The 27,118-nt window shown below is 59.7% G+C and overlaps 2 protein-coding genes across 6 annotated transcripts; both read left to right on the plus strand.

Moving 5' to 3' along the window:
- The first annotated feature begins 720 nt into the window (after nucleotides 1–720).
- NOX5 (NADPH oxidase 5) lies at nucleotides 721–17,733 on the plus strand. Of its 4 annotated transcripts, XM_085589057.1 has the most exons (17): nucleotides 721–1,403; nucleotides 2,242–2,377; nucleotides 3,297–3,447; nucleotides 4,926–5,136; nucleotides 5,573–6,077; nucleotides 7,327–7,480; nucleotides 9,765–9,877; nucleotides 10,290–10,472; nucleotides 12,017–12,149; nucleotides 12,913–13,046; nucleotides 13,732–13,827; nucleotides 14,029–14,070; nucleotides 14,581–14,705; nucleotides 15,066–15,150; nucleotides 15,837–15,936; nucleotides 16,008–16,174; nucleotides 17,460–17,733. In XM_085589057.1, exons 1-17 carry the CDS (start codon nucleotides 1,195–1,197, stop codon nucleotides 17,589–17,591), a joined length of 2,676 nt encoding a protein of 891 aa, XP_085445183.1. In that variant the 5' UTR covers nucleotides 721–1,194; the 3' UTR covers nucleotides 17,592–17,733. The 4 variants fall into 4 exon arrangements, with proteins under 4 accessions (XP_085445183.1, XP_085445180.1, XP_085445182.1 ...); XM_085589054.1 differs by having other exon boundaries at nucleotides 16,008–17,593; XM_085589056.1 differs by having other exon boundaries at nucleotides 721–1,163; nucleotides 16,008–17,593.
- Nucleotides 17,734–19,519: 1,786 nt separating this feature from the next.
- On the plus strand, nucleotides 19,520–26,267 carry GLCE (glucuronic acid epimerase). Of its 2 annotated transcripts, XM_021543436.3 has the most exons (5): nucleotides 19,520–19,620; nucleotides 20,113–20,209; nucleotides 21,172–21,637; nucleotides 23,606–23,854; nucleotides 25,230–26,267. In XM_021543436.3, the coding sequence occupies exons 3-5, from the start codon at nucleotides 21,184–21,186 to the stop codon at nucleotides 26,252–26,254; spliced, it is 1,728 nt and encodes a 575-aa protein (XP_021399111.2). In that variant the 5' UTR covers nucleotides 19,520–19,620; nucleotides 20,113–20,209; nucleotides 21,172–21,183; the 3' UTR covers nucleotides 26,255–26,267. The 2 variants fall into 2 exon arrangements, with proteins under 2 accessions (XP_021399111.2, XP_085445184.1); XM_085589058.1 differs by lacking the exons at nucleotides 19,520–19,620; nucleotides 20,113–20,209; nucleotides 21,172–21,637 and adding an exon at nucleotides 21,855–22,308.
- Nucleotides 26,268–27,118: the final 851 nt, after the last annotated feature.

Here is a 27,118-nt window from a genome sequence, read left to right on the forward strand (position 1 = left end):
ATTCCACTCCAGGTTGTTCCTTTGGGAATTTTGCCCGTTCCCTCCTTTTCCCGTTGAGTTTCCCTCCTTTCCAGGATTTCCTGGAGCTGCTTCCAGGGGCTTGGGAAGAGCTCCTGGAATTCCCGAGGAGCAGGAAATCCCATGGAATCCTAGGAAAAATTGGGAATTGCGGGAGGTTTCCTGTCAAAACCAGGAATTCCTCAGGATGCGGAAATCCCAGAGAATCCAAGGAAAACTTGGGAATGGAGCTCCCACTGCTGCTGGCCCCCATTCCCAACATTCCCACCTGGAATTCCCGTTCCTTGGAGCCGGGAGAAGCCCCAAATCCCACAGGAAGGAGAATTCCTGCTTTTCTCCCTATGGATGCACAAAGAGCTGGAAAGGCAGCGGGAAAAGGAGGGAAAAACCTTCGGGATCCCAAAAATACCGGGATAAAGGCATGGAGATCCCGGGAAAAAGCTGGATTTGGGATGGGGGAAAGCTGGATTTGGGATGGGGAAAAGCTGGATTTGGGATGGGGAAAAGCTGGATTTGGGATGGGGAAAAGCTGGATTTGGGATGGGATAAAGCTGGATTTGGGATGGGGAAAAGGCTGGATTTGGGATGGGGAAAAACTGGATTTGGGATGGGGAAAGCTGGATTTGGGATGGGATAAAGCTGGATTTGGGATGGGGAAAAGATGGATTTGGGAAAGGCTGGATTTGGGATGGGGAAAAGCTGGATTTGGGATGGGGGAAAGCTGGATTTGGGATGGGGGAAAGCTGGATTTGGGATGGGGAAAAGATGGATTTGGGATGGGAAAAGCTGGATTTGGGATGGGGGAAAGATGGATTTGGGATGGGAAAAGGATGGATTTGGGATGGGGAAAAGCTGGATTTGGGATGGGGAAAAGGCTGGATGGAATCCCATTTATCCCAAGATCCTGGGGGAGTTTGGAATTTTTGGGATCAGTTCCGTGCTCCAGCAGCTCCTGGCGGTTCTTCCGGGCGGGATCCGGGGGCTCGGATGCCTCTGGAATTCTTTTCCCTGGATCTGCTCCTGACATTCCCATGGCAACGCGGTCCCGGGCGGATTGGCTCCGGAGGGAATCCAAGGATGGAGGCTGCAGAAGACGTTCCCGGCTGCTCCTGACGGGCCGGAATTCCGGACAACGGCGGCTCCAGGTGGGTTTGGCAGGAGCACAATTCCCGAGGGATGGACGGGACAGGGAATGAACGAGGCAGGGATGGCAAAGGGATCAACAACAGCTGGGAAAAGCGGGATCGGGCCGGGCCACGGAGCTGGGCGGGATTCGGGAAGGGAGGGAGAGCGGGAATGAGCGGCGGTTTGGGATTTATCCCAGCTGCAGCCGTCCCTCTCCTCGGGAACGCCGCTCCGGGATTTCCCTCTGGAGTCCCTTGGAGGTGAACGGGAGAGGCTGGGGATGGGAAAAGGCTCCGGAAGTTGGATTTTCCTTTGGATCCTGGGGAAATCCGGGATGCTGGGAAGTGCTGATGGAATTCGTGGAGCGTGGGGGATTGGAGGAATTGTGGAGGGCTGGGAAAGGAGGGAATGGGAATGGGAGTGGGAATGGGAATGGGAATGGGAATGGGAGTGGGAATGGGAGTGGGAATGGGAATGGGAATGGGAATGGGAGTGGGAATGGGAATGGGAGTGGGAATGGGAATGGGAGTGGGAATGGGAATGGGAGTGGGAATGGGAATGGGAATGGGAATGGGAATGGGAATGGGGAAAGAGGGAATGGGAATGGGAATGGGGAAGGAGGGAATGGAAAAGGGAATGGGAATGGGGAAGGAGGGAATGGGAATGGGAATGGGAATGGGAATGGGGAAAGAGGGAATGGGAATGGGAATGGGGAAGGAGGGAATGGAAAAGGGAATGGGAATAGGAATGGGAATTGGAATGGGAATGGGGAAGGAGGGAATGGGAATGGGAATGAGGAAGGGAATGGGAACGGGAATGGGAATGGGAATGGGAGTGGGAATGGGAATGGGAATGGGAATGGGAGTGGGAATGGGGAAGGAGGGAATGGGAGATGATCCCTGCTTGGGATTTCTGGGAAAAAGGAATCCCTGGGATGCTCCCATGATTATCCCAGGATCTGGGCTCGGCTGCTCCATGGAAATTTGGGATTCCACGGAATGCGGCTGATCCCTGCAGGATCCAGCTTTGGGATGCTCCATGCCAGGAGCTCTTCAGGACGAGGCTGGGGGATCCCAAAAAGGGATTGTTGGGATTTAGGGATCGCTCCGGAGCCATGGGAGCGGCGGCGGACACGGAGTGGCTGCGCTGGGTGAGCAGAAGGTTTGGGAATGGCGCTGGGAAGGAGAAGGAAATCAGCCTGGAAGAGTTCCAATCCGCCCTGCAGGTCAAGGAGGTCAGGGATCCGTGGGAAGAGGGAATGGATCCGTGGGAAAAGGGAATGGATCTGTGGGAAGAGGGAATGGGATCCGTGGGAAGAGGGAATGGGATCCGTGGGAAGAGGGAATGGGATCCGTGGGAAGAGGGAATGGGATCCGTGGGAAAAGGGAATGGGATCCGTGGGAAGAGGGAATGGGATCCGTGGGAAGAGGGAATGGATCCGTGGGAAGAGGGGAGAGATCAGTGGGAATTCCCTGCTCCATGGAGCATTCCCTGATTCTCTGATCCATGAATAACATTCCCTGCTCCACGGGAACATTCCCAATTCCTGATCCATGGGAACATTCCCAATTCCTGATCCATGGGAACATTCCCAATTCTCTGATCCATGGGAACATTCCCATTCCCTGTTCCATGGGACCATTCCCTGCTCCACAGGAACATTCCTAATTCCTGATCCATGGGAACATTCCCATTCCCTGCTCCCGGAACCGTTCCCTGCTCCCGGGACCATTCCCGGCTCCATGGGACCGTTCCCTGCTCCCGGGAACATTCCCATTCCCTGATCCATGAAGAACATTCCCATTCCCTGTTCCATGGGACCATTCCCTGCTCCACAGGAACATTCCCAATTCCTGATCCATGGGAACATTCCTAATTCCCTGCTCCCGGGAACATTCCCTCCTCCATGGGAACATTCCCAATTCCTGATCCATGGGACCATTCCCATTCCCTGCTCCCGGGACCATTCCCATTCCCTGCTCCCAGGACCATTCCCATTCCCTGCTCCCGGGAACATTCCCATTCCCTGCTCCCGGGACCATTCCCGTTCCCTGCTCCCGGGACCATTCCCATTCCCTGCTCCCGGGACCATTCCCTGCTCCCAGGACCATTCCCATTCCCTGCTCCCGGGACCATTCCCGCTTTTCCCGCAGTCCTTCTTTGCCGAGAGGTTTTTCGCGCTCTTCGATTCCGACGGGAGCGGCTCCCTGAGCCGGGAGGAGCTGCTGGGATCCCTGCGCCGGCTGCTCCGCGGGAATTCCACGGAAAAGCTCCGCTTCCTCTTCCAGGTCTACGACGTGGACGGTGAGAGGAGAAAAGCGGGATTCCGTGGGGGTTTTTTTTGGGATAGATTTGGGATTTGGTCTTCTCCGTTCCGTGCGGGAATGGGAGAATTCCAGCGGGAAGCCGAGGATTCCATCGGTCACACTCCAGGGTTTCCCATCCATGGGAAGAGCGGGGTCTGCTCTGCTCCAATCCCAGCTCCCCATCCCGCTTTTCCGAAATTCTGGGATCGTTTGGGTTGGAAAAGCCCTCAGGGATCAAATCCAACCGTTCCCACGGCCGACCCTCTCCCCAGTCCCCTTCCAACGCCGCCCTTTCCAGGAAGGAATATTCCCAAATTCCCGGGATGCCATTCCCATGATCCCCTCCCCGGCTCCTGGGAGCAGATCCCCACCCACCCAGGATATTCCACCCCACAAGGAAAATTCCTGGATTAGGACTGGAAAATTGGGATGGAGCTGGCTCCGTAGGGCTCTGGAATATCGGGATCAATCCGATTCTCCAGGGAGCAGATCCTGACCCACCCAGGTTTTTCCTCCCTGCGAGGAAAATTCCTGGATTAGGACTGGAAAATTGGGATGGAGATACTCCATGGGACTGTGGGATGTCGGGATGGAGGCGGCTCCACAGGGCTCTGGAATATTGGGATGGAGGCGGCTCCGTAGGACTGGAATTTCGGGATGGAGGTGGCTCCGTAGGGCTGTGGAATTTTGGGATGGAGGTGATTCCATAGGACTGGAATTTTGGGATGGAGGCGGCTCCGTAGGGCTGTGGGATATCGGGATAGAGGCGACTCCATAGGACTGGAATTTTGGGATAGAGTTGGCTCCATGGGCTGTGGAATTTTGGGATGGAGGTGACTCCATAGGACTGGAATTTCAGGATGGAGGTGACTCCATAGGGCTGTGGGATATCGGGATGGAGGTGATTCCATAGGGCTGTGGGATATCGGGATGGAGGCGGCTCCGTAGGGCTGTGGAATTTTGGCACGGAGGCGGCTCCATGGGCTCTGGAATTTCAGGAAGGAGGTGACTCCATGGGCTGTGGGCTATTGGGATGGAGGTGACTCCATGGGCTGTGGGATATCGGGAAGGAGGCAGCTCCATGGGCTCTGGAATTTCGGGAAGGAGGCGGCTCCATGGGCTCTGGAATTTCGGGAAGGAGGCGGCTCCGTGGGCTCTGGAGTTTCGGGAAGGAGGCGGCTCCGTGGGCTCTGGAGTTTCGGGAAGGAGGCGGCTCCGTGGGCTCTGGAATTTCGGGAAGGAGGCGGCTCCGTGGGCTCTGGAATTTTGGGAAGGAGGCGGCTTCGTGGGCTATCGGGGCTCTCCTGGCTCCGTGGGCTCTGGAATTTCGGGAAGGAGGCGGCTCCGTGGGCTCTGGAATTTTGGGAAGGAGGCGGCTCCATGGGCTCTGGAGTTTCGGGAAGGAGGCGGCTCCGTGGGCTCTGGAATTTCGGGAAGGAGGCGGCTCCGTGGGCCATCGCGGCTCTCCGGTGGCAGGGAGCGGCTCCATCGACGCCGAGGAGCTGCGGGCGGTGCTCCGGGGCTGTCTCCAGGAGAATTCCCTGGCCCTTCCCGAGGAGCGCCTGGGCGCCCTGAGCCAGGCCCTGCTCCAGGCCCTGGACCGGGATCGCAGCGGCTCCGTCACCTTCCCGGAGCTCCGGGAGCAGCTGGAAGCGTTCCCCGAGCTCCTGGAGAGCCTGAGCAGCAGGTGGGGACGGGAGCTCCGGCATTTCTGGGAGACAATTCCATGGGGAGCCCACAGCGGGCTTGGGAGCAGCTGGAGGGGTTTGGGATTGGGTTGGGAAGAGTGCGGGGTTTGGATCAGGGAGGGTTTGGGATGGGGCAGGGCTTGGATTTTGGGATGGATGCAGGGATGGATGCAGGGATGGATGCAGAGATGGATGCAGGGATGGATGCAGGGATGGATTTTGGGATGGATTTTGGGATGGATGCAGGGATGCTGCCACTCCGGCTGTAGGGCTGGGTACCACCCTGGGCTGGGGACTTCTCCAGCTCCCTGTTCTCCATCCAAACCCCCCCCACAAATTCCCATCCGAACCCCCCAAATTCCCACCCAACCCCTCCCAGATTCCCATCTAAACCCACCCAAATTCCCCATCCAAACCCCATTCCCATTTTCCCAGTGCCGCCAGCTGGCTGAAGCCCCCCAGTCCCAGTCCTGCTGAGCCCTGGCTGTGCTGCTTTTCCCGGGAATGCCGCGGGGATCACCGAGCCGGGATCTGCTGCTTTTCCCGGGAATCCCGCGGGGATCACCGGGCCGGGATCTGCTGCTTTTCCCGGGAATGCCGCGGGGATCACCGGGCCGGGATCTGCTGCTTTTCCCGGGAATGCCGCGGGGATCACCGGGCCGGGATCTGCTGCTTTTCCCGGGAATGCCGCGAGGATCACCGGGCCGGGCTCCGGTGCCTTTCCCGGGAATGCCCCGGGGATCACCGGGCCGGGCTCCGGTGCCTTTCCCGGGAATGCCCCGGGGATCACCGGCCCGGGCTCCGGTGCCTGGCGCTCTGGGCCGCCAGCACGGCGCTCCTGCTCGCCCTGGGCGCTCTGCGGCACCGGGAGCGCGGCCCCGCCCTGGCGCTGGCCCGGGGCTGCGGGCAGAGCCTCAACCTCAACTGCGCCCTGCTGGCCGTGAGTGCCCCGGACACCGGGACAGCGGGACAGCGGGACACCGGGGAGAGCGGGACAGCGGGGAGAGCGGGACAGCGGGGAGAGCGGGACAGCGGGGAGAGCGGGGATACCGGGACACCGGGACAGCGGGACACCGGGGATACCGGGGACAGCGGGGAGAGCGGGGAGAGCGGGGACAGCGGGGACAGCGGGACACCGGGACACCGGGACAGCGGGGAGAGCGGGGACAGCGGGGACAGCGGGACACCGGGACACCGGGACAGCGGGGAGAGCGGGGACAGCGGGGACAGCGGGACACCGGGGAGAGCGGGACACCGGGACACCGGGGAGAGCGGGACAGCGGGGATACCGGGACACCGGGACAGCGGGGAGAGCGGGGACAGCGGGGACAGCGGGACACCGGGACACCGGGACACCGGGGACAGCGGGACAGCGGGACAGCGGGACAGCGGGGACACCGGGGACACCGGGATACCGGGACAGCGGGGAGAGCGGGGAGAGCGGGGACACCGGGACACCGGGACACCGGGACAGCGGGACAAGGGGGACACCGGGACACCGGGGACATGGGGGACACCGGAACACCGGGGACAGCGGGACACCGGGGACATGGGGGATACTGGGGACACTGGGGACAGCAGGGATACCGGGGGACAGCGGGGACATCGGGGAAACTGGGGGACACGGCGGGGAGGGAGACAGGTGTCCCTGTCGCTGTCTCCGTCCCTGTCCCCATCCCTGTCCCCATCCCTGTCCCTGTCCCTGTCCCTGTCCCTGTCCCTGTCCTGTCTCCGTCCCTGTCCCCATCCCCGTCCCTGTCCCTGTCCTGTCCCTGTCCCTGTCCCTGTCCTGTCCCTGTCCTGTCCCTGTCCTGTTCTGTCCCTGTCCTGTCCCTGTCCTGTCCCTGTCCCTGTCCCTGTCCTGTCCCTGTCCTGTCCCGTGCCCGTCCCTGTCCTGTCCCTGTCCTGTCCCTGTCCCTGTCCCTGTCCCTGTCCCTGTCCTGTCCCGTGCCCGTTCCTGTCCCTGTCCTGTCCCTGTCCTGTCCCCATCCCCATCCCTGTCCCCATCCCTGTCCTGTCCCTGTCCCTGTCCTGTCCCTGTCCTGTCCCTGTCCCCATCCCCATCCCTGTCCCTGTCCCGTCCCTGTCCCTGTCCTGTCCCTGTCCTGTTCTGTCCCTGTCCCTGTCCCTGTCCTGTCCCTGTCCCTGTCCCTGTCCCTGTCCTGTCCCTGTCCTGTCCCTGTCCCCAGGCGCTGATGCTGCGCCGCTCCCTGGCCTGGCTGCGCTCCACGCCGCTGGCCGAGCTGTTCCCGCTGGAGCTGCACGTGCGGGGCCACGAGCGCGTGGGACACCTGGTGCTGGCCCTGGGGACAGCCCACGCGGGGGCACACCTGGCACACGCGGGTCAGTGACACGGGACACGGGACACGGGGCACGGGCGGGTCAGTGACACGGGACACAGCTGGGACAGTGACACGGGGCACAGCTGGCACGGGTGGGTCAGTGACATGGGGCACAGCTGGGACAGTGACATGGGACACAGCTGGGACAGTGACACAGGACACGGGGACACAGCTGGGACAGTGACACGGGACACAGCTGGCACGGGTGGGTCAGTGACACGGGACACGGGGCACAGCTGGGACAGTGACACGGGACACGGGACACAGCTGGGACAGTGACACGGGACACAGCTGGCACGGGCGGGTCAGTGACACGGGACACGGGGCACAGCTGGCACGGGTGGGTCAGTGACACGGGACACGGGACACGGGCACGGGCGGGTCAGTGACACGGGACACAGCTGGGACAGTGACACGGGACACAGCTGGCACGGGCGGGTCAGTGACACGGGACACAGCTGGGACAGTGACACGGGACACAGCTGGCACGGGCGGGTCAGTGACACGGGACACAGCTGGGACAGTGACACGGGACATGGGGCACAGCTGGCACGGGTGGGTCAGTGACACGGGACACGGGGCACAGTTGGCACGGGTGGGTCAGTGACACGGGACACCGGATGCCGTGGAAGGGCACCCATGTCCCAAGGAGGGGGGGATGCCCTGGAGAAGGGGTGCCCGTGCCAGGGGGGCTGCGAGGGCACAGGCGGGGACAGGGACAGGGGACAGGGCACGGGCAGGGGACAGGACAGGGGACAGGACAGGGGACAGGGGACAGGGCACGGACACAGGACAGGGGACAGGGGACAGGGGACAGGGGACAGGACAGGGGACAGGGGACAGGGCACGGACACAGGACAGGGGACAGGGGACAGGGCCCGGGCAGGGGACAGGACAGGGCACGGACACAGGACAGGGGACAGGGGACAGGACAGGGCCCGGGCAGGGGACAGGACAGGGGACAGGGGACAGGGGACAGGGGACAGGACAGGGGACAGGACAGGGGACAGGGCCCGGGCAGCAGCCGCGGGCTGTGATCCCCCTCTAGCGGCTCCCGCCGGACAGCCGAGGTCGTGAACGGGATCCCAATCCCGGCACCCACATTCCCCAATCCCGGCACCCACATTCCCCAATCCCGGCACCCCACATCCCCAAATCCCGGCACCCACATCCCCAAATCCCGGCACCCACATCCCCAAATCCCGGCACCCCATATTCCCAAATCCCGGCACCCACATCCCCCAATCCCGGCACCCACATTCCCCAATCCCGGCACCCACATTCCCCAATCCCGGCACCCACATCCTGGTACCCCCAGCTCCCATCCCAGAGCGGTGCCAGGCCTCTGTCCCCCCCCGGGGCCACCTTTGCCCGCCGTGCCCCTCCCGTGCCAGCACCCCGGGACAGCCGGGACGGGCTCTGGGCATTCCCGGTGGGGCATTCCCGGTGGGGCATTCCTGGGGTGGCATCCCCGGTGGAGTTACTCCCGGGGGTATTCCCAGTGGGGCATTCCCGGTGGGACATTCCCAGGGTGGCATTCCCCGTGGGTATTCCCAGGGGCATTCCCGGTGGGGCATTCCCGGGGGTGTTATTCCCGGGGGGGTTATTCCCGGGGGTGTCATTCCCAGGGAGCATTCCCGGGGTGTCATTCCCGGGGTATTCCCGGGCTGTCCCTCCCGGTGGTCCCTCCCGGGTGTCCCTCCCGGTGGTCCCTCCCGGGGTATTCCCGGTTGTCGCTCCCGGTGGGCGCTCCCGGGTGTCCCTCCCGTTTGTCCCTCCCGTTTGTCCCTCCCGGGTGTCACTCCCGGTTGTCCCTCCCGGTGGTCCCTCCCGGTGGTCCCTCCCGGTGGTCCCTCCCGGTGGTCCCTCCCGGTTGTCGCTCCCGGGTGTCCCTCCCGGTGGTCCCTCCCGGGGTATTCCCGGGTGTCGCTCCCGGTGGGCGCTCCCGGGCTGTCTCTCCCGGGGTATTCCCGGTTGTCGCTCCCGGTGGGCGCTCCCGGCTGTCTCTCCCGGGGTATTCCCGGTTGTCGCTCCCGGTGGGCGCTCCCGGCTGTCTCTCCCGGGGTATTCCCGGCTGTCGCTCCCGGTGGGCGCTCCCGGGCTGTCTCTCCCGGGGTATTCCCGGCTGTCGCTCCCGGTGGGCGCTCCCGGCTGTCTCTCCCGGGGTATTCCCGGCTGTCGCTCCCGGTGGGCGCTCCCGGCTGTCTCTCCCGGGGTATTCCCGGTGGTCGCTCCCGGTGGGCGCTCCCGCGGTGCCACCGGCGCTGAGCCGTGCCCGTGCCCAGGCGCGGCGCTGCGGGCGCGGCCGCCGGCCCCGGCCGAGCTGGCGCTGCTGGCGCTGCTCGTGGCCATGCTCGCCTGCTCCAGCCCCTGCGTGCGCCGCGGCGGCCACTTCCAGGTGAGCCCGCGGAATTCCCGCCGGGAAGGCCGCGGCTGCCGCGCGGGGAACCGAGGGCACCCGTGGGTGCTGCCCCCCCGGGACCCCGCGGCTGCCACGCTCGCAGTTCGGGATTCCCGGGATTTTCTGCCCCACGGGACCCGGGGGATGATTTCCCAGCTGGGAGGGAATTCCCGGAGGAGCTGCGGCTGCTCCTGGATCCCTGGGAGTGTCCCTGGAGCAGCCTGGGATAGCGGGAGGTGTTGGGATTGGAGCTGGGTGGGTTTAGGGACCTTCCCAAGGCAAATCCCAGAGATTCCAGGATTCCCTCGGGCTGCCTTTTCCCACTGGGATGCCCAGACAGCCCCACCAAGAAGCACCAATTGGGTCCAGCACTTCCCTTGCCCACTCCTGTTCCCATTCCCATTCCCAGATTTTTTACTGGAGCCACCTCTCCTACATCCCCGTGTGGATCCTGCTGCTCCTGCACGCTCCCCAGTTCTGGAAGTGGTTCCTCATTCCCGGCTCCCTGTTCGTGCTGGAGAAGGTTCTGGGCTGGGCGTGGCGCCGGGCGGGGGATGTGCACATCCTGGAGGCCAAGCTGCTGCCCTCCAAGGTGGGAGTAAATCCCAAAAATCCCCAAATATCCCAAATCCCAGACATCCCAAATCCCACCATCCTATCCACCCCAAATCCCGTAAATCCATCCATCCATCCTAAATTCCTAACACTGAACATCCCATCCATTCATCATCCATCCATCATCCATCCATCCATCATCCATCCATCCATCCATCCATGAATCCTTCAATCCATCCATCATCCATCCATCATCCATCCATCATCCATCCATCCATCCATCCATCCATCATCCATCCATCATCCATCCATCATCCATCCATCCATCATCCATCCATCATCCATCCATCCATCATCCATCCATCCATCCATCCATCCATCATCCATCCATCCATCCATCATCCATCCATCATCCATCCATCCATCATCCATCCATCCATCCATCCATCCATCCATCATCCATCCATCATCCATCCATCCATCATCCATCCATCCATCCATCCATCCATCATCCATCCATCATCCATCCATCCATCATCCATCCATCCATCCATCCATCATCCATCCATCATCCATCCATCCATCCATCATCCATCCATCCATCCATCCATCATCCATCCATCATCCATCCATCCATCATCCATCCATCCATCATCCATCCATCCATCCATCATCCATCCATCATCCATCCATCCATCCATCCATCATCCATCCATCCATCCATCATCCATCCATCCATCCATCCATCATCCATCCATCATCCATCCATCCATCATCCATCCATCCATCCATCCATCCATCATCCATCCATCATCCATCCATCATCCATCCATCCATCCATCCATCCATCCATCCATCCATCATCCATCCATCATCCATCCATCATCCATCCATCCATCCATCATCCATCCATCCATCCATCATCCATCATCCATCCATCCATCCATCCATCATCCATCCATCCATCCATCATCCATCCATCCATCCATCATCCATCCATCCATCCATCATCCATCATCCATCCATCCATCCATCCATCATCCATCCATCCATCCATCCATCCATCCATCCATCCATCCATCCATCATCCATCATCCATCCATCCATCCATCATCCATCCATCATCTATCCATCCATCATCCATCCATCCATCCATCATCCATCCATTCATCATCCATCCATCCATCCATCCATCCATCCCAAATTCCCACTATCCCAAATTCCCACTATCCCACCTCCCACCTCCTCCTGGCACTCTGGGAATGAAGGAACAAGCCTCCAGGAAAGCTGGAGGTGGCAGCAGGAGGCCACAGGAATTCCTTTATTTCCAAGTCTTTTCCCCTGTTTTATCAAAACTCACGGAACAAGCGGAGCAGAACGGAAACTCCTGGAACACGGAATTTCCCCCCCAAATCCCTTATTTTGAGCCCGGTCTGAACTGGGATTTTGCACAACCCAAACTGGGCAGGGAATGGGGAACAAACCCCAGTGGGGGGCAGGACCCGGAATTCCCACCGCGCAGAGCCCAGCGGGAGGTTCCCCTCGGCCATTCCCGGTTTTCCTGCTCCCGCTCTCCCGCAGGTGACCCACCTGGTGATCCAGAGGCCGAGATCCTTCCGCTTCCAGCCGGGGGATTACGTCTACCTGAACGTGCCGGCCATCGCTGCCTACGAGTGGCACCCCTTCTCCATCAGCAGCGCCCCGGAGCAGCCAGGTTCCTGCCTTCCCTGCCAACTGCCCTGGAACTTTCCCTCAACATCCCCGGGATCTGGGACCCATCCCTGGGATCTGTCACACCCCCGGGATCTGTGACCCATCCCTGGGATCTGTCACACCCCCGGGATCTGTGACCCATCCCTGGGATCTGTCACACCCCGGGATCTGTGACCCATCCCTGGGATCTGTCACACCCCCGGGATCTGTGTCCCATCCCTGGAATGTTTCCCACCCTTGGGATCTGTGTCCCATCCCTGGAATGTTTCTCACCCTTGGGATCTGTTTCCCATCCCTGAGATCTGTTTTCCATCCCCAGGATCTCTTTTCCATCCACAGGATCAGTTTTCCTACCTGGGATCTGTTTCCCATCCCTGGAATATTTTCTTATCCTTGGGATCTGTTTTCCTACTTGGGATCTGTATTCTCACCCTTGGAATCTGTTTTCCCACCCTTAGGATCCATGTCCCAACCCTGGATCTGTTTTCCATCCTTGGAATGCTTCCCACCCTTGGGATCTCTTTCCCACCCTTGGGATCTGTTTCCCACCCTTGGGATCTGTTTCCCACCCTTAGGATCCGTTTCCCACCCTTGGGATCCGTTTCCCACCCCTGGATCTCTTTTCCATGCCCACGGTGACATTTTTCCAGCCCGGATGGGGCTTGGAGCGAGCCGGGCTATGGAAGGCGGTTCCACGGGATGAGTTGGGTTGGAAGCTCTTCCCAATCCAGAGAATTCCAGGATTTTTGGGGTTGATCCCACAGAAACCCTCTGGCTGCACATCCGGGCGCGGGGCCAATGGACCACCAAGCTCTACGAGTACTTCCAGCAGCTGGAATCGCACGGCCCGGAGCCGAATCCGCCCGGGAAGAGCTGGAGGAGCCGGCACTGGGAACAGGTGGGACTGTGGGACTGGGATCAGAGGGATGGGTGCAGCTGGATGCGGAGTGGATCCCGTGGGATCATCCCAGCCGGGGAATCCCTCGGGATGAACATTCCCTGCTTGTCCAGCCTTGACGGATTTGTGTCCCATGGAGCGGGAATTGTGTCCCTCCATCGGGGTCACACGGCCTTGGCAGAGGGACACCAATTCCCACCGGTGGGATTTGGGATGGATGGACACGTGGGATGGTGGGATTTGGGACTGGTGGGATTTTGTGCTCCATGGAACGGGATTTGGGATGCATGGATGGATGGACAATGGATGGGATTGATGGGATTTTATGCCCAATCAAATGGGATTTGGGATGGATGGATGGGACGGTTGGATTTGGGACAGATGGGATTTTGTGCTCCATGGAATGGGGTTTGGGATGGATGGATGGGATGGTGGGATTTGGGATGGGTGGGATTTTGTGCTCCATGGAATGGGGTTTGGGATGGATGGATGGGATGGTTGGATTTGGGATGGGTGGGATTTTGTGCTCCATGGAATGGGGTTTGGGATGGATGGATGGGATGGTGGGATTTGGGACTGATGGGATTCTGTGCCCCATGGAATGGGAATTCCTATGACCCTGCTGGAGGCCCAGCAGATCCCAGGACAGGTGATCCCAGTGCCGATTCCCGGCCTTTGTTCCCAGGAAGGATCCGTGGCCTCCGGCAGGGATGGAGCCGTGGAGCTGACGGCGTTCCGAGCCTCCGGAGCCGCTTTCCCGGGAAAGGACCCGGAGCAGGGGGTGAGCTCCGGGGACAGGAACTGGATCCCAAACGAGATAAAGCTCCTTCAAAAGCTCCTCTTTGGAAAGAAATTCCTTGGATATTATTGTGGCATTGACAGCTGGAATTGTGTGCGCAGCCCAGTGGGAAAACACTTCAAATCCAGGGAATTTTGGGAGTGCTTGGGAAGGGGGGATGGTCACTGCTCCCCTCTCCTGCAGGGCGCCGGGCCCGGGGAGACCCAGCGGAGCTGCAGCGTCAAGGTGAGGATGTTCCCGCCTTTCCTGGATCCCGGAAAATGGGCTGGGATCAGCATTCCCACCATCCCATCCCCGTTCCCTCCATCCCATCCCATCCCATCCCCGTTCCCTCCATCCCATCCCATCCCATCCCATCCCATCCCATCCCATCCCATCCCATCCCATCCCATCCCATCCCATCCCATCCCATCCCATCCCCGTTCCCACCATCCCATCCCATCCCATCCCATCCCATCCCATCCCATCCCATCCCATCCCATCCCATCCCATTCCCATCCCATCCCATCCCATGGATCCAATTCCCATCCCATTCCCAGCTGCTCCATCCCTGTATCCCTGTGCACGGATGATCCCACCTGCTGGAAAACTCCAGTCCTTCCCACCCACTCCTTGCTCCCACAAAAGCCCGGGAAGATCCCAAATTCCGGGATCCCCTTTGTGCCCTTCTCCGCCCGGGAGCTGCTCCAGCCCCTGGAGATCCTGGATGTGTCGCTGCCTTTGGATCTGTCCCAGTGCTTCCTGGACGGTCCGTACGGAACTCCGAGCCGGCGGATCTTCACCTCGGAGCACGCCGTCCTCATCGGAGCCGGCATCGGGATCACCCCCTTCGCCTCCATCCTGCAGAGCATCATGTTCCGGTGGGTCCCGCCGAGCCCTGGAATCCGGGAATATCCCAGGGATTGATGGCATGGACCCAATCCTCCATCCGTGGGATCCAGTCCTTGGGATGCTCTCCTTCCTCGGGATCCATTCCCACGGCCACGCGTGGGGCCTCCCTCCGCGCCAGGATTTTCCTTGGGAATTTGGAGGGAGCTTGGCCGTGGGAAGGAAGGGCAGGGAATGGGCAGGAAAAGGCAGGAAAAGGAAGGAATGGGAAAGAAGGAGCAGGAATGGGCAGGAAGGGGCAGGAAGGAGCAGGAATGGGCAGGAAAAGGCAGGAAGGAGCAGGAAAAGGCAGGAAGGGGCAGGAAGGAGTCGGAGCGCCGCTCTCCCGGCAGGTACCGGCGGCGGAAGCAGAGCTGCCCCAGCTGCCGCTTCTCCTGGAGCGAGGAACGGCGGGATGAGGAGATGACGCTCCGGAAGGTGGGAACGGGAACAAGAGGAGATGTGGGATCCAGGCTCGGCCTGGGATGGGGCTGCAGGGTCCCAGGGCGGAGAGCCTGGGAGCATCCCTCAAATCCGGGAGCTTTGGGAACGGGGCCTGGATCTGGTGTCGGGATTTGGTGCCGGGATTTGGCGCCAAGATCTGGTGCTGGGATCTGGTGTCAGGATTTGGTTTCAGGATCTGGCACTAGGATCTGCTGTTGGGATTTTGTGTTGGGATCTGCTGCTGGGATTTGGTGTCGGGATTTTGCATCAGGATCTGGTGCTGGGATCTGCTCTTGGGGATTTGGTGCTGGGATTTGGAACCAAGATCTGGTGCTGGGATTTGGTGTTGGGATTTTGTGTCAGGATTTTGGGTCAGGATCCGGTGCTGGGATTTGGTGTCGGGATTTTGTGTCAGGATCTGGTGCTGGGATCTGCTCTTGGGGATTTGGTGCTGGGATTTGGAACCAAGATCCGGTGCTGGGATTTGGTGTTGGGATTTTGTGTCGGGATCCGGTGCTGGGATTTGGTGTCAGGATCCGCTGCTGGGATCTGGAACTGGGATCTGCTGTTGGGGATCCGGTGCTGGGATTTGGAACCAAGATCCGGCGCTGGGATCTGGTGCTGGGATCCATCTCTGGGATCCGGTGAGTGCCCACGCCGAGTCCCGCCCTGAAATCCAGGTGGATTTCATCTGGATCACGCGGGACCAGCAGCACCTGCAGTGGTTCCTGGGCCTCCTGGCCAAGCTGGAGACGGAGCAGGAGGAGCTGGAGCCGGGAGGTGAGCGCCATTCCCGGGAAAACCCGCAGGGCCGCATCCCGGCGGGCCGCTGGAACCGCTGGGAATTCCAGGGAATTTCCTGGAGCTGCAGCTGTACATGACCTCGGCGCTGGGCGCGGGCGACGTGCGGGCGCTGGGGCTGCAGCTGGCGCTGGAGCTGCTGGCGGCCCGGGAGCAGCGGGATTCCATCTCCGGCCTCCGGAGCCGCACCCGGCCCGGCCGGCCCGACTGGGACAAGGTCAGGGAGTGCGGGAGCCGCGGAGCGGGAATGCTGCGCGGGCCGGAGAGCGTGAGCGGAGCCAAGGGAGGGAGCGCGGAATCGGGGAATGGAGCGGGGAATCGGGGAATGGAGAGCGGAATCGGGGAATGGAGTGGGGAATCGGGGAATGGAGCGGGGAATCGGGGAATGGAGGATGGAATTGGGGAATGGAGTGGGGAATCGGGGAATGGAGTGGGGAATCGGGGAATGGAGGATGGAATACGGGAATGGAGGAGGGAATTGGGGAATGGAGGATGGAATCGGGGAATGGAGCATGGAATACGGGAATGGAGGAGGGAATCGGGGAATGGAGGATGGAATCGGGGAATGGAGCATGGAATCGGGGAATGGAGCATGGAATCGGGGAATGGAGCATGGAATCGGGGAATGGAGCATGGAATCGGGGAATGGAGCATGGAATTGGGGAATGGAGCATGGAATTGGGGAATGGAGCATGGAATTGGGGAATGGATCATGGAATTGGGGAATGGGATCAGAGAACCAGGGAATGGGCTGGGAGAGAATGGGAAGATGATCTCATTCCAAGCCTCTCATTCTGGGTCAGATTCTGGAATCATGGAATGGGATCATGGGCTCGTGGAATGGGGTCAGAAAATCATGGAATGGGATGAGAGAATCATGGAATGGGGTCAGAGAATTGGAGGATGGGATCAGAGAACTGGGGAATGGGATCACAAAATCATGGAATGGGATCACAATCATGGAATGGGTTGGGCTGGAAAGGACTGCAGAGATGGCCTCGTCCCAAGTGTCTCCTCTAGCCCGGGATGACGGGATGGGATCCGGGATGATGGGATGGGATCCGGGATGACGGGACGGGATCCCGGATGACGGGATGGAATTCTGGGATGACGGGATGGGATCCGGGATGACGGGATGGGATCCGGGATGACGGGATGGGATCCGGGATGACGGGACAGGATCTGGGATGATGGGACAGGATCCGGGGTGGGATCCAGGATGACGGGATGGGATCCGGGATGACAGGATGGAATTCCGGGATAACGGGATGGGATCCGGGATGACGGGACGGGATCCGGGATGGGATCCGGGATGACAGGATGGAATTCCGGGATGATGGGATGGGATCTGGGATGATGGGACGGGATCTGGGGTGGGATCCGGGATGACAGGATGGAATTCCGGGATGACATGACGGGATCCGGGATGACGGGACGGGATCCGGGATGACGGGATGGGCAGGGAGGGGAGGGAGCGGCAGATCCCGGCGCTCCCGCCGCAGGTGTTCGGGAAGGTGGCGGCGGAGCGGCGCGGGAACGTCTCCGTGTTCTTCTGCGGCCCCGCGGCGCTGGCCGGGCTCGTCCGCCGGCACTGCCGCGCCTTCGGCTTCCGCTTCTCCAGGGAAAACTTCTGAGCCCAGCCCGGAGCCGCCGGGGCCGGGAGCGAGGGACGGGCTGGGCCACGGAGCCCTGGGAATGTTTCCTTTGGATCCGAGAATAAACTGGGAAAAGACGGGAATGTTTCCATTGGATATGAAAATAAATCAGCAAAAGATGGGAATGTTTCCATTGGATAAGAAAATAAATCAGCAAAAGATGGGAAACTTCACTCTGGATCTGAGGAATAAATCAGGAAAAGATGGGAATGTTTCCTTTGGATTCCAAGAATAAACCAGGGAAAGACAGGAATGTTTCCTTTGGATCTGAGAATAAACCGGGAAAAGATGGGAATGTTTCCTTTGGATCCGAGAATAAACCGGGAAAAGATGGGAAACTTCCCTTTGGATCTGAGGAATAAATCAGCAAAAGATGGGAATGTTTCCTTTGGATATGAGGAATAAATTGGGAAAAAATGGGAAACTTCCCTTTGGATTTGAGGAAAAGATGGGAAACTTTCCTTTGGATCTGAGAATAAATCAGGAAAAGATGGGAATGTTTCCTTTGGATCTGAGAATAAATCAGGAAAAGATGGGAATGCTTCCATTGGATATGAAAATAAATCAGGAAAGGATGGGAATGTTTCCTTTGGATCGGAGGAATAAATCAGGAAAAGGTGGGAATGTTTCCTTTGGATCTCAGGAAAAGATGGGAATGTTTCCTTTGGATCTGAGGAATAAATCAGGAAAAGATAGGAAACTTCGCTTTGGATCTGGGGAAGAATTGAGGAAAAGATGGGAAAGTTGTCTTGGATCCGAGGAATAATTGAGGGAAAGATGGGAATGTTGAGGTTGATGGAAGCAATTCCAGCTCCTTGGCAAAACCAAGGAAAAAGCGGGATGGGAATCGGTGTCCGAGAGGTGCTGCTGCCTCCAACGTGGAATCGGCGCTGGATTGGGATTGGTTTTCCTGGTAAATCGAGGGAATCCAGGAATCAGGAGCTGGCGAGGCCGTGGATAACAATTCCTTGGGAGATTCCCGATTTTCCAGCCTTTTCCAGGCCTGGGATCCGCTCCGAAGCTGCAGCTCCTGGTGGGCAGGGTGCAGAATTCCCGGGGCTAGCGATGGATTGGGATTGAACCGCGTCCATCCTGGCTCTGTCGGGTTTATCCCGAGCTGGGCGGTTTTTAGGGATGGAGGATCCGGAATTTGTCCGGAATCATGGAATTCTTCCTGTTGGAAAAACCCTCGGAGCTCCTGGACTCCAACCAAGCCGCTGTCCCCAGGTGCCACATCCAAAGGGTTTCAATCCCTCTGGGATTCGACTCCAGCCCTGCCTGGCGGCTCTTCCACGCCTGGAGCTTTTTCCAGGTGGGAATTTTCCAGGCGGGAATTTTCCAGGTGGGAATTATCCCGACATTCCCAAACCTCCCCTGGCGCAGCCGCTCCCCCAGCCCCGCCGCTCTCCCGGCTCCTTCCATCCATTATCCATCGATTATGCATCGATTGCTCATTAATTATTCATTAATTAATTATTCATTAACCCGCGTTAATTGCCACCACCCAAGCCGGCGGCTCCCGCCCCACGCGGCCCTGCCACGTGACCGCGCAGTGGGCGCGGCCCCCGCCAGCCAATCAGCGCCGCGCGCCGCCCGCAAGCCCCGCCCATTAAACGCGCGCTTCTGATTGGCCGCCGCCGCTCTCGCGGGAATCCGGGGCGGGGCCGCCCCCGCCGCTCCCCCCCCCGGTACCACCGGAGGCCGCGCCGGTGCCAGCGGGGCCTGCGGCGCTGCCGGGGCCCCGCGCGGGTGCGAGCGGCGCCCGCAGCGCTCCCGGAGCCGCCCCGGGGTGGCGGCGGCGGCGGCGGCGCCTCCTCCTTCCCGCCCCGCCCTACCCGGCGCCGTTATGGCGGCGGCACCGCCGCGCCGCGCTCTCCTATTGGCCGGCGCCCGCCCCCGCCGCGCGCTCCCATTGGCCGCGGCGCGCGAGGGCGGGGCCTCCGGCGCGCGCCCTCCGTGCTCCCCCCGCTGCCCCGCGCGGGTGGTTCCGCCGCCCGCCAGGCCCCGGGTAAAGGGAGCGGGGCCGGGAATTCCCGGGAATTCCCGGGATAACGGGAGCGGCGGGGATAGCGGCACTGCTGGGGATCATGGCGGCGGCGGGGACACGGGGCAGCGCGATTAGCCGGGGGCCGGGCGTGCTCGGAGCGCCTCGGGGCTGCTGCCGGAGCCTGGGATGAGGGAATGGGAGCGCTGGGAATTATTTGGGAATGCGGGCCGGGAATGTGGGTTGGGAATGTGCGGGAATGCGGGATACGGGCTGGGGGAATGTGGAGTGCTGGAATCCCGGCTCTGGGATTCGGGAATACGGGATCTGGAATTTCCTGGGATCCCCTGAGGGTTTTCCTGGAATTCTGAAGCGTTTCCTGGGAATACCAGGATTTCCCTGGGCATGTCAGGATTTTCCTGGAATTCTGAGGAGTTTCCTGGGAATACCAGGATTTCCCAGGAAAAGCTCCATCTGGCGCTGCTCCAGCTCCGTTTTTCCCGGTTTTCCCTGCAGGAATCCCTAGAGGAATCCGTAAATCCCGGGATTTTTGCCTCTGGAAGCTCGAGATGCGTTAGGATTCCCAGAATTCCCAGAATTCCCTTTCCCTAAGGTAAGAGCAACGCTGCTTTTCCCCATTCCCGTTTCTTCCCGGCTCTGCTGGGATCCCTGGAGTTCCTCTCCCAGCTTGGATCCCACATTTCCCTGATTCCCAGGAATCAGGGGCGCCGTTCCCAGCTGGGAAATCCCAAATCCTTGTCCTGATCCCATTTTTCCGTTGTTTTCCCAGGAATATTCCCCCATGAGTGCCCTTCCCATCCAGGAAATCCCAAATCCCCATCCTGATCCCGTTTTTCCCAGGCCCGCAGGACCGCATGCTGACCTTTCCCATCCAGAACATCCCAAAATCCCTTTCCTGATCCCATTTTTCCGTGTTTTCCCAGGACTGCTGACCATGTGCTGACCATTCCCATCTGGGAAAGCCCAAATCCCTGTTCTGATCCAGTTTTTCTGTATTTTCCCCAAGAATGCTGACCATTCCCATCCAGAACATCCCAAATCCATCTTCTGACCCTGTTTTTCCATATTTTTCCCTATTTTTTCCCAGGAATGCAGCACCATGCGCTGCCTGGCTGTGTAACTCTGACCATTCCCACCTGGGAAATCCCAAATCTATGTTCTGACCCCATTTTTCCATGTTTTTCCCCATTTTCCCCAGGAATGCTGCCCCATGCGCTCCCTGGCCCTGTCACCCTGACCATTCCCATCGAGAACATCCCAAATCCATGTTCTGACCCCATTTCTCCCCGTTTTTCCATGTTTTCCCCAGGAATGCAGCACCATGTGCTGCCTGGCCCATCGAGAACATCCCAAATCCATGTTCTGACCCCATTTTCCCCTGTTTTTTTTCCCAGGAATGCAGCACCATGCGCTGCCTGGCCCATCCAGAACATCCCAAATCCATGTTCTCATCCCATTTTTTTCCCCAGGAATGCAGCACCATGCGCTGCCTGGCCCATCGAGAACATCCCAAATCCATGTTCTGACCCCGTTTTCCCCCGTTTTTTTCCCCAGGAATGCAGCACCATGCGCTGCCTGGCCCGCCTCAGCTCCAAGGCTCTCCTGGTGCTCTGCTCCCTCCTGGCTCTGCTCTCGCTCCTGCTCTGGGCCCGCTGCTCCCATCCCGCCCCGGAACGCCGCGGCGGCGCCGCCGGAATTCCCGAGGGCGAGGAGGCGTCGCCGGGCAGGGTGGCGGGGCCCAGGTACGAGGAGATCGACTGCGTCATCAACGAGGAGCAGACGGTGAAGGGGCGGCGCGAGGGCGCCGAGGTGTTCCTGCCCTTCAGCTGGCTGGAGAAATACTTCCAGGTGTACGGGCGCATCGCGCAGGCCGAGGGCCGCGAGCGCTTCGAGTTCTCGCACAGCTACTCCAAGGTGTACGCGCAGCGCGCGCCCTACCGCCCGCACGGCGTCTTCATGTCCTTCGAGGGCTACAACGTCGAGCTGCGCGACCGCGTCAAGTGCATCAGCGGCGTGGAAGGTGTGAGCACGGGAGTCACGGGGGTTCCAGGGGGTTCCTGGGGGTTCCTGGGGGTGGGATGGTCCTTGGAATGTGCTGGAAGTGTGGAGTGAGCTGGATGTCCTGGTGGGAATGTGGGAATGGCGGTAGGGTCAAGTGCATCAGCGGCATGGAAGGTGTGGGGCACGGGAGTCATGGGGGTTCCAGGGGGTTCCAGGGGGTGGGATGGTCCTTGGAATGTGCTGGAAGTGTGGAGTGAACTGGATGTCCTGGTGGGAATGTGGGAATGGCATCAGCGGCGTGGAAGTTGTGGGAGCACGGGAGTCATGGGGATTCATGGGAGTCATGGGAGTCACAGGAATTCCAGGGGGTTCCAGGGGGTGGGATGGTCCTTAAAATGTGCTGGAAGCGCTTAGTGAAGTGTGCTGGAAGTGTGGAGTGAGCTGGATGTCCTGGTGGGAATGTGGGAATGGCGGTAGGGTCAAGTGCGAAGCATGGGAGTCACGGGGACTCATGGGAGTCACGGGAGTCATGGGAATTCCAGGGGGTTCCTGGGGGTGGGGTGGTCCTTGGAATGTTCTGGAATGGGAGTGGGATGGTCCTTGGAATGTGCTGGAAGTGTGGAGTGAGCTGGATGTTCTGGTGGGAATGTGGGAACGGCGGTAGGGTCAAGTGCATCAGCGGCGTGGAAGGTGTGAGCATGGGAGTCACGGGGATTCACGGGGATTCCAGGGGGTTCCTGGGGGTGGGATGATCCTTGAAGTCTCCTGGAAGCGCTCTGTGAAATGTGCTGGAAGTGTGGAGTGACCTGGATGTCCTGGTGGGAATGTGGGAATGGCGGTAGGGTCAAGTGCATCAGCGGCATGGAAGGTGTGGGAGCATGGGAGTCATGGGAATTCACGGGAGTCATGGGAGTCACAGGAATTCCAGGGAGTTCCTGGGGGTGGGATGATCCTTGGAATGTGCTGGAAGCGCTCAGTGAAGTGTGCTGGAAGTGTGGAGTGAGCTGGATGTCCTGGTGGGAATGTGGGAATGGCGGTAGGGTCAAGTGCGGAGCATGGGAGTCACGGGGATTCATGGGAGTCATGGGAGTCATGGGGATTCCAGGGGGTTCCAGGGGGTTCCCAGTCTTGGGATGATTCTTAAAGGCTCCTGGAAGTGCTCCAAGAAATGTGCTGGAAGTGCAGAGTGACCTGGATGTCCTGGTGGGAATGTGGGAATGGCAGTAGGGTCAAGTGCATCAGCGGCATGGAAGGTGTGGGAGCATGGGAGTCATGGGAATTCCAGGGGGTTCCCGGGGCTGGGATGATCCTTAAAACGTGCTGGAAGCGCTCAGTGAAGTGTGCTGGAAGTGTGGAATGAGCTGGATGTCCTGGTGGGAATCCTGGGGATTCCCAAGGTTGGGATGATCCTTAAAGGCTCCTGGAAGCGCTCTGTGAAATGCGCTGGAAGTGCAGAGCAAGCTGGATGTCCTGGTGGAAATGTGGGAATGAGGGAAAGTGGGAATGGGGTTTTGTGGTGGCACCTCCAGCCTTGGGATCATCAAGGATGGGAGGGATGGGACACAGGGAATGGCTCCCAGTGCTGGAGGGCAGGGATGGACGGGATCTTGGGAAGGAATTCTGGCTGGGCCGGAATTCCCGGAGAAGCTGGGGCTGCCCCTGCATCCTGGGAATGTCCAAGGCCAGCTTGGAGGACTCTGGGATGATGGAAGTAGCCCTGCCCTTGGAAGGGCTGGAATAGGATGAGGTTCCCCTGCACCCAGCCCATCCCACAATTCCATAAAAGTCAGGGAGACCACGCCAGGAATTCCTCTGCCACCTAAACCCACAGAATTCCCGATTTTAGTGGGAAAAGACCCAACCCCCTCCTTCCCCAGGACTTCCCTCTCGCCTCCAACCGCGTCGATGGCGCTCCGGGAATTCTGGGGCGCAGAGGAGGAGTTTCCCCCTCATTCCAACGCCTTTTTCCATGTTTTTTTCCGGGCAGGAGTTCCTCTCTCCACGCAGTGGGGCCCTCAGGGCTACTTCTACCCCATCCAGATCGCCCAGTACGGGCTGAGCCACTACAGCAAGAACCTGACGGAGAAGCCGCCGCACGTGGAGGTGTACGAGACGGCGGGAGACGGCAACGGCAACGGGAACGGGAACGGGGAGTGGACGGTGCCCAAGGGCTGCTCCCTCACCACCGTCTGGGACAAGTCCCGCCTCACCAGAGTCAAGCAGTTCTCCTGCCCAGGTGGGTGTCGGGAATTCCGGAGCAGGGAATGGGAGTTGTTGGGGGGCTGGCGTTTCGTTCGGCGTTTGTTCCCAATCCTTGATTCCGGTCTTTCGTTCCCAGTCCTTCGTTCCCAATCTTTTTCATTCCCAAGCCTTCACTGCCAGTCCTTTGTTCCCCATCCTTTCAATTTCCAGTCCTTCATTCCCAGTCCTTCGTTCCCAATCCTTTTTGTTCCTTATGCTTCATTTCCCGTCCTCTTCACTCTTCATCCTTTTCATTCTCCATCCTTTTCCTTCCCCATCCTTTTCCTTCCCAGTCCCTTCATTCCCAATCCTTCATTCCCAATCAATTCTCCATATCCCATCCTTTTCATTTCCCATCCTTTCTTTCTCAATCCTTCATTCCCAGTCATTCCTTCCCCATCCTTTTCATTCCCAGTCCTTCATTCCCCATCCTTTTCATTCCCAGTTCTTCATTCCCAGTCCTTCATTCCCCATCCTTTTCATTCCCAGTCCTTCATTCCCCATAATTTTCATTCCCAATTTTTCATTCCCAGTCCTGCATTCCCAATCCTTCATTCCCCATCCTTTTCATTCCCAATTTTTCATTCCCAGTCCTTCATTCCTCATCCTTTAAATTCCATATCCTTCATTCCCCATCATTTTCATTCCCAGTCCTTCATTCTCCATCCTTTTAATTCTCAATCCTTCGTTCATGGTCCTTCATTCCCCATCCTTTTCATTCCCAATTCTCCATTCCCCATCATTTTCATTCCCAGTCCTCCATTCCCCATCCTTTTCATTCTCAGTTTTTCATTCCCAGTCCTTAATTTCCCATCCTTTTGATTCCCAATCCTCCATTCCCATTCCTTTCATTCCCAGTCCTTCATTCCCCATCCCTTCCATTCCCAATTCTCCATTCCCCATCATTTTCATCCCCATCCTTTTCATTCTCAATTTTTCATTCCCAGTCCTTCATTTCCCATCCTTTTAATTCCCAATCCTTCATTCCCCATCCTTTTCATTCCCGATTTTTCATTCCCAGTCCTTCATTCCCCATCCTTTTCATTCTCAATTTCTCATTCCCAGTCCTTCATTCCCCATCCCTTCCATTCCCAATCCTTCATTCCCAGTCCAGAACGCCGAATTATTGAAGGGCTGCTCTAAAAACCTTTGGAATCCCTCCCGGGAGCGGGGATGGCCTCTGGAATCCTCCCCGACCCTTGGGAAAGGAGAATCCTCCCCAACCCTTGGGAATGGAGAATCCTCCCCAACCCTTGGGAAAGGAGGAATCCTCCCCAACCCTTGGGAATGGAGAATCCTCCCCAACCCTTGGGAAAGGAGAATCCTCCCGCGCTGAGCCGGCCTTCTCCCGGGCTTTCCTTTTTCCGCAGAAAGCTCCGAGGGCGTCTCCCTGGAGCTGAACAACGGCCGGGATTTCGTCATCTCCTTCGACCTGAAGCTGCTGAGCAACGGCAGCGTGTCCGTGGTGCTGGAGACCACGGAGAGGAACCAGCTCTTCACCGTGCACTACGTGTCCAGCACGCAGCTCATCGCCCTCAGGGACCGGGACATCTTCTACGGCGTCGGCGCGCGCGGCAGCTGGAGCACGCTGACCCGCGACCTGCTGACGGACCTCCGCAAGGGCGTGGGGCTCTCCAACACCAAGGCGGTCAAGCAGACCAAGATCATGCCCAAGCGGGTGCTGCGCTTGGTGGCCAAAGGCCGCGGCCTCCTGGACAACGTCACCGTCTCGGCCACCGCCCACATGGCCGCCTTCTTCGCCGCCAGCCGCTGGCTGCTGCGCAACCAGGACGAGCGCGGCGGCTGGCCCATCATGGTCACCAGGAAGTTGGGAGAAGGCTTCAAATCCCTGGATCCGGGCTGGTACTCGGCCATGGCGCAAGGCCAGGCCATGTCCACGCTGGTCAGGGCCTACCAGCTGACCAAGGATCCGGCGTTCCTGGGCGCGGCGCTCCGGGCCACGGCGCCCTTCAAGCTGCCGGCGGAGCAGCGCGGGGTCAAGGCGGTGTTCATGAACCGGCACGACTGGTACGAGGAGTACCCCACCACGCCCAGCTCCTTCGTGCTCAACGGCTTCATGTACTCCCTGATCGGCCTCTACGACCTGAAGGAGACGGCGGGCGAGAAGCTGGGCGAGGAGGCGCGGCTGCTCTACGAGCGCGGCATGGCGTCGCTCAAGGCCATGCTGCCGCTCTTCGACACCGGCTCCGGCTCCGTCTACGACCTGCGGCACTTCATGCTGGGCACGGCGCCCAACCTGGCGCGCTGGGACTACCACACCACCCACATCAACCAGCTGCAGCTGCTGGGCTCCGTGGACGACGCGCCCGTCTTCAAGGAGTTCGTCAAGAGGTGGAAGAGCTACCTGCGGGGAGGGCGGGCCAAGCACAACTGAGCGCCTCGTCCCCGCGCTTCCCGAAAACGCCGGCCCCAAAACCGGGAGAGCTCGGCGCCGAGGCCGGGCTGTTGGTGGGATCGGTGTCTCCTCCTGCGAGGAGAACCTTTGTGGAAGCCATAGGAGCCCCGCGGGGCGCGGCCGCTGCCCGGACGGGACTGTGCGTCCGCGGCGCCGGAGCGGCTCGGAGGCCGGGAGCGCGAAGCGTGGCTTTAAAGCGGTGAGGTGGGGAGGGGGGGGCGGGTTTCCCTAGGGATTGGCTTTTGCGGGATGGAAAAATCCCCAGTTGGAATTTTTTGCCGGCTCTCTGCCTGGAGGTCCTGGAGCTGGAGGGTTTTTTTCCTTGGAAAACACGTGCCCGGCAGCATGGAAGCACAACTGGGAGCCTGGAGCGCACAGCCCCAGGCCACCAGCACCGGTGTCCCCTCGGAGCTGGGATCCTTATCCCGGTCACCGGAATTCCCTCGGAGCTGGGATCCTTATCCCGGTCACCGGAATTCCCTCGGAGCTGGGATCCCTTATCCCGGTGACTGGAATTCCCTCGGAGCTGGGATCCCTTATCCCAGTCACCGGAATTCCCTCGGAGCTGGGATCCCTTATCCCGGTCACCGGAATTCCCTCGGAGCTCTGATCCCTTATCCTGGTCACCGGAATTCCCTCGGAGCTGGGATCCCTTATCCCGGTCACCGGAATTCCCTCGGAGCTGGGATCCCTTTTCCTGTAGCTCCGTGTTTTCCGTGGGATTTTGGAATTCCATCTGGGAGGTTCCTCAGAGCACTGGGGGCATCTTTGGGAATTGCTGAGCGGGAGACGGAGCTCGTCCGGAGTTCCTCAGGAAGTTCAAGAATTCGGGAATTTTCATTT

The sequence above is a fragment of the Lonchura striata genome, chromosome 10 (assembly GCF_050655825.1).
Source record: "Lonchura striata isolate lonStrDom1 chromosome 10, ASM5065582v1, whole genome shotgun sequence".
NCBI classification, from domain to species: Eukaryota; Metazoa; Chordata; class Aves; order Passeriformes; family Estrildidae; genus Lonchura; species Lonchura striata.

Excerpts from the sequence above, each read along its gene's own strand:
- GLCE (XM_021543436.3), top strand. The coding sequence starts at position 21,184 with ATGCGCTGCCTGGCCCGCCTCAGCTCCAAGGCTCTCCTGGTGCTCTGC. Across the intron at positions 21,638-23,605 it reads GTGCATCAGCGGCGTGGAAG|GAGTTCCTCTCTCCACGCAG; the intron begins GTGTGAGCACGG and ends TTTTCCGGGCAG. Across the intron at positions 23,855-25,229 it reads CAAGCAGTTCTCCTGCCCAG|AAAGCTCCGAGGGCGTCTCC; the intron begins GTGGGTGTCGGG and ends CTTTTTCCGCAG.
- NOX5 (XM_085589054.1), top strand. The coding sequence starts at position 1,195 with ATGGACGGGACAGGGAATGAACGAGGCAGGGATGGCAAAGGGATCAAC. Across the intron at positions 1,404-2,241 it reads CCCTCTGGAGTCCCTTGGAG|GGATCGCTCCGGAGCCATGG; the intron begins GTGAACGGGAGA and ends GTTGGGATTTAG. Across the intron at positions 3,448-4,925 it reads CCAGGTCTACGACGTGGACG|GGAGCGGCTCCATCGACGCC; the intron begins GTGAGAGGAGAA and ends CTCCGGTGGCAG.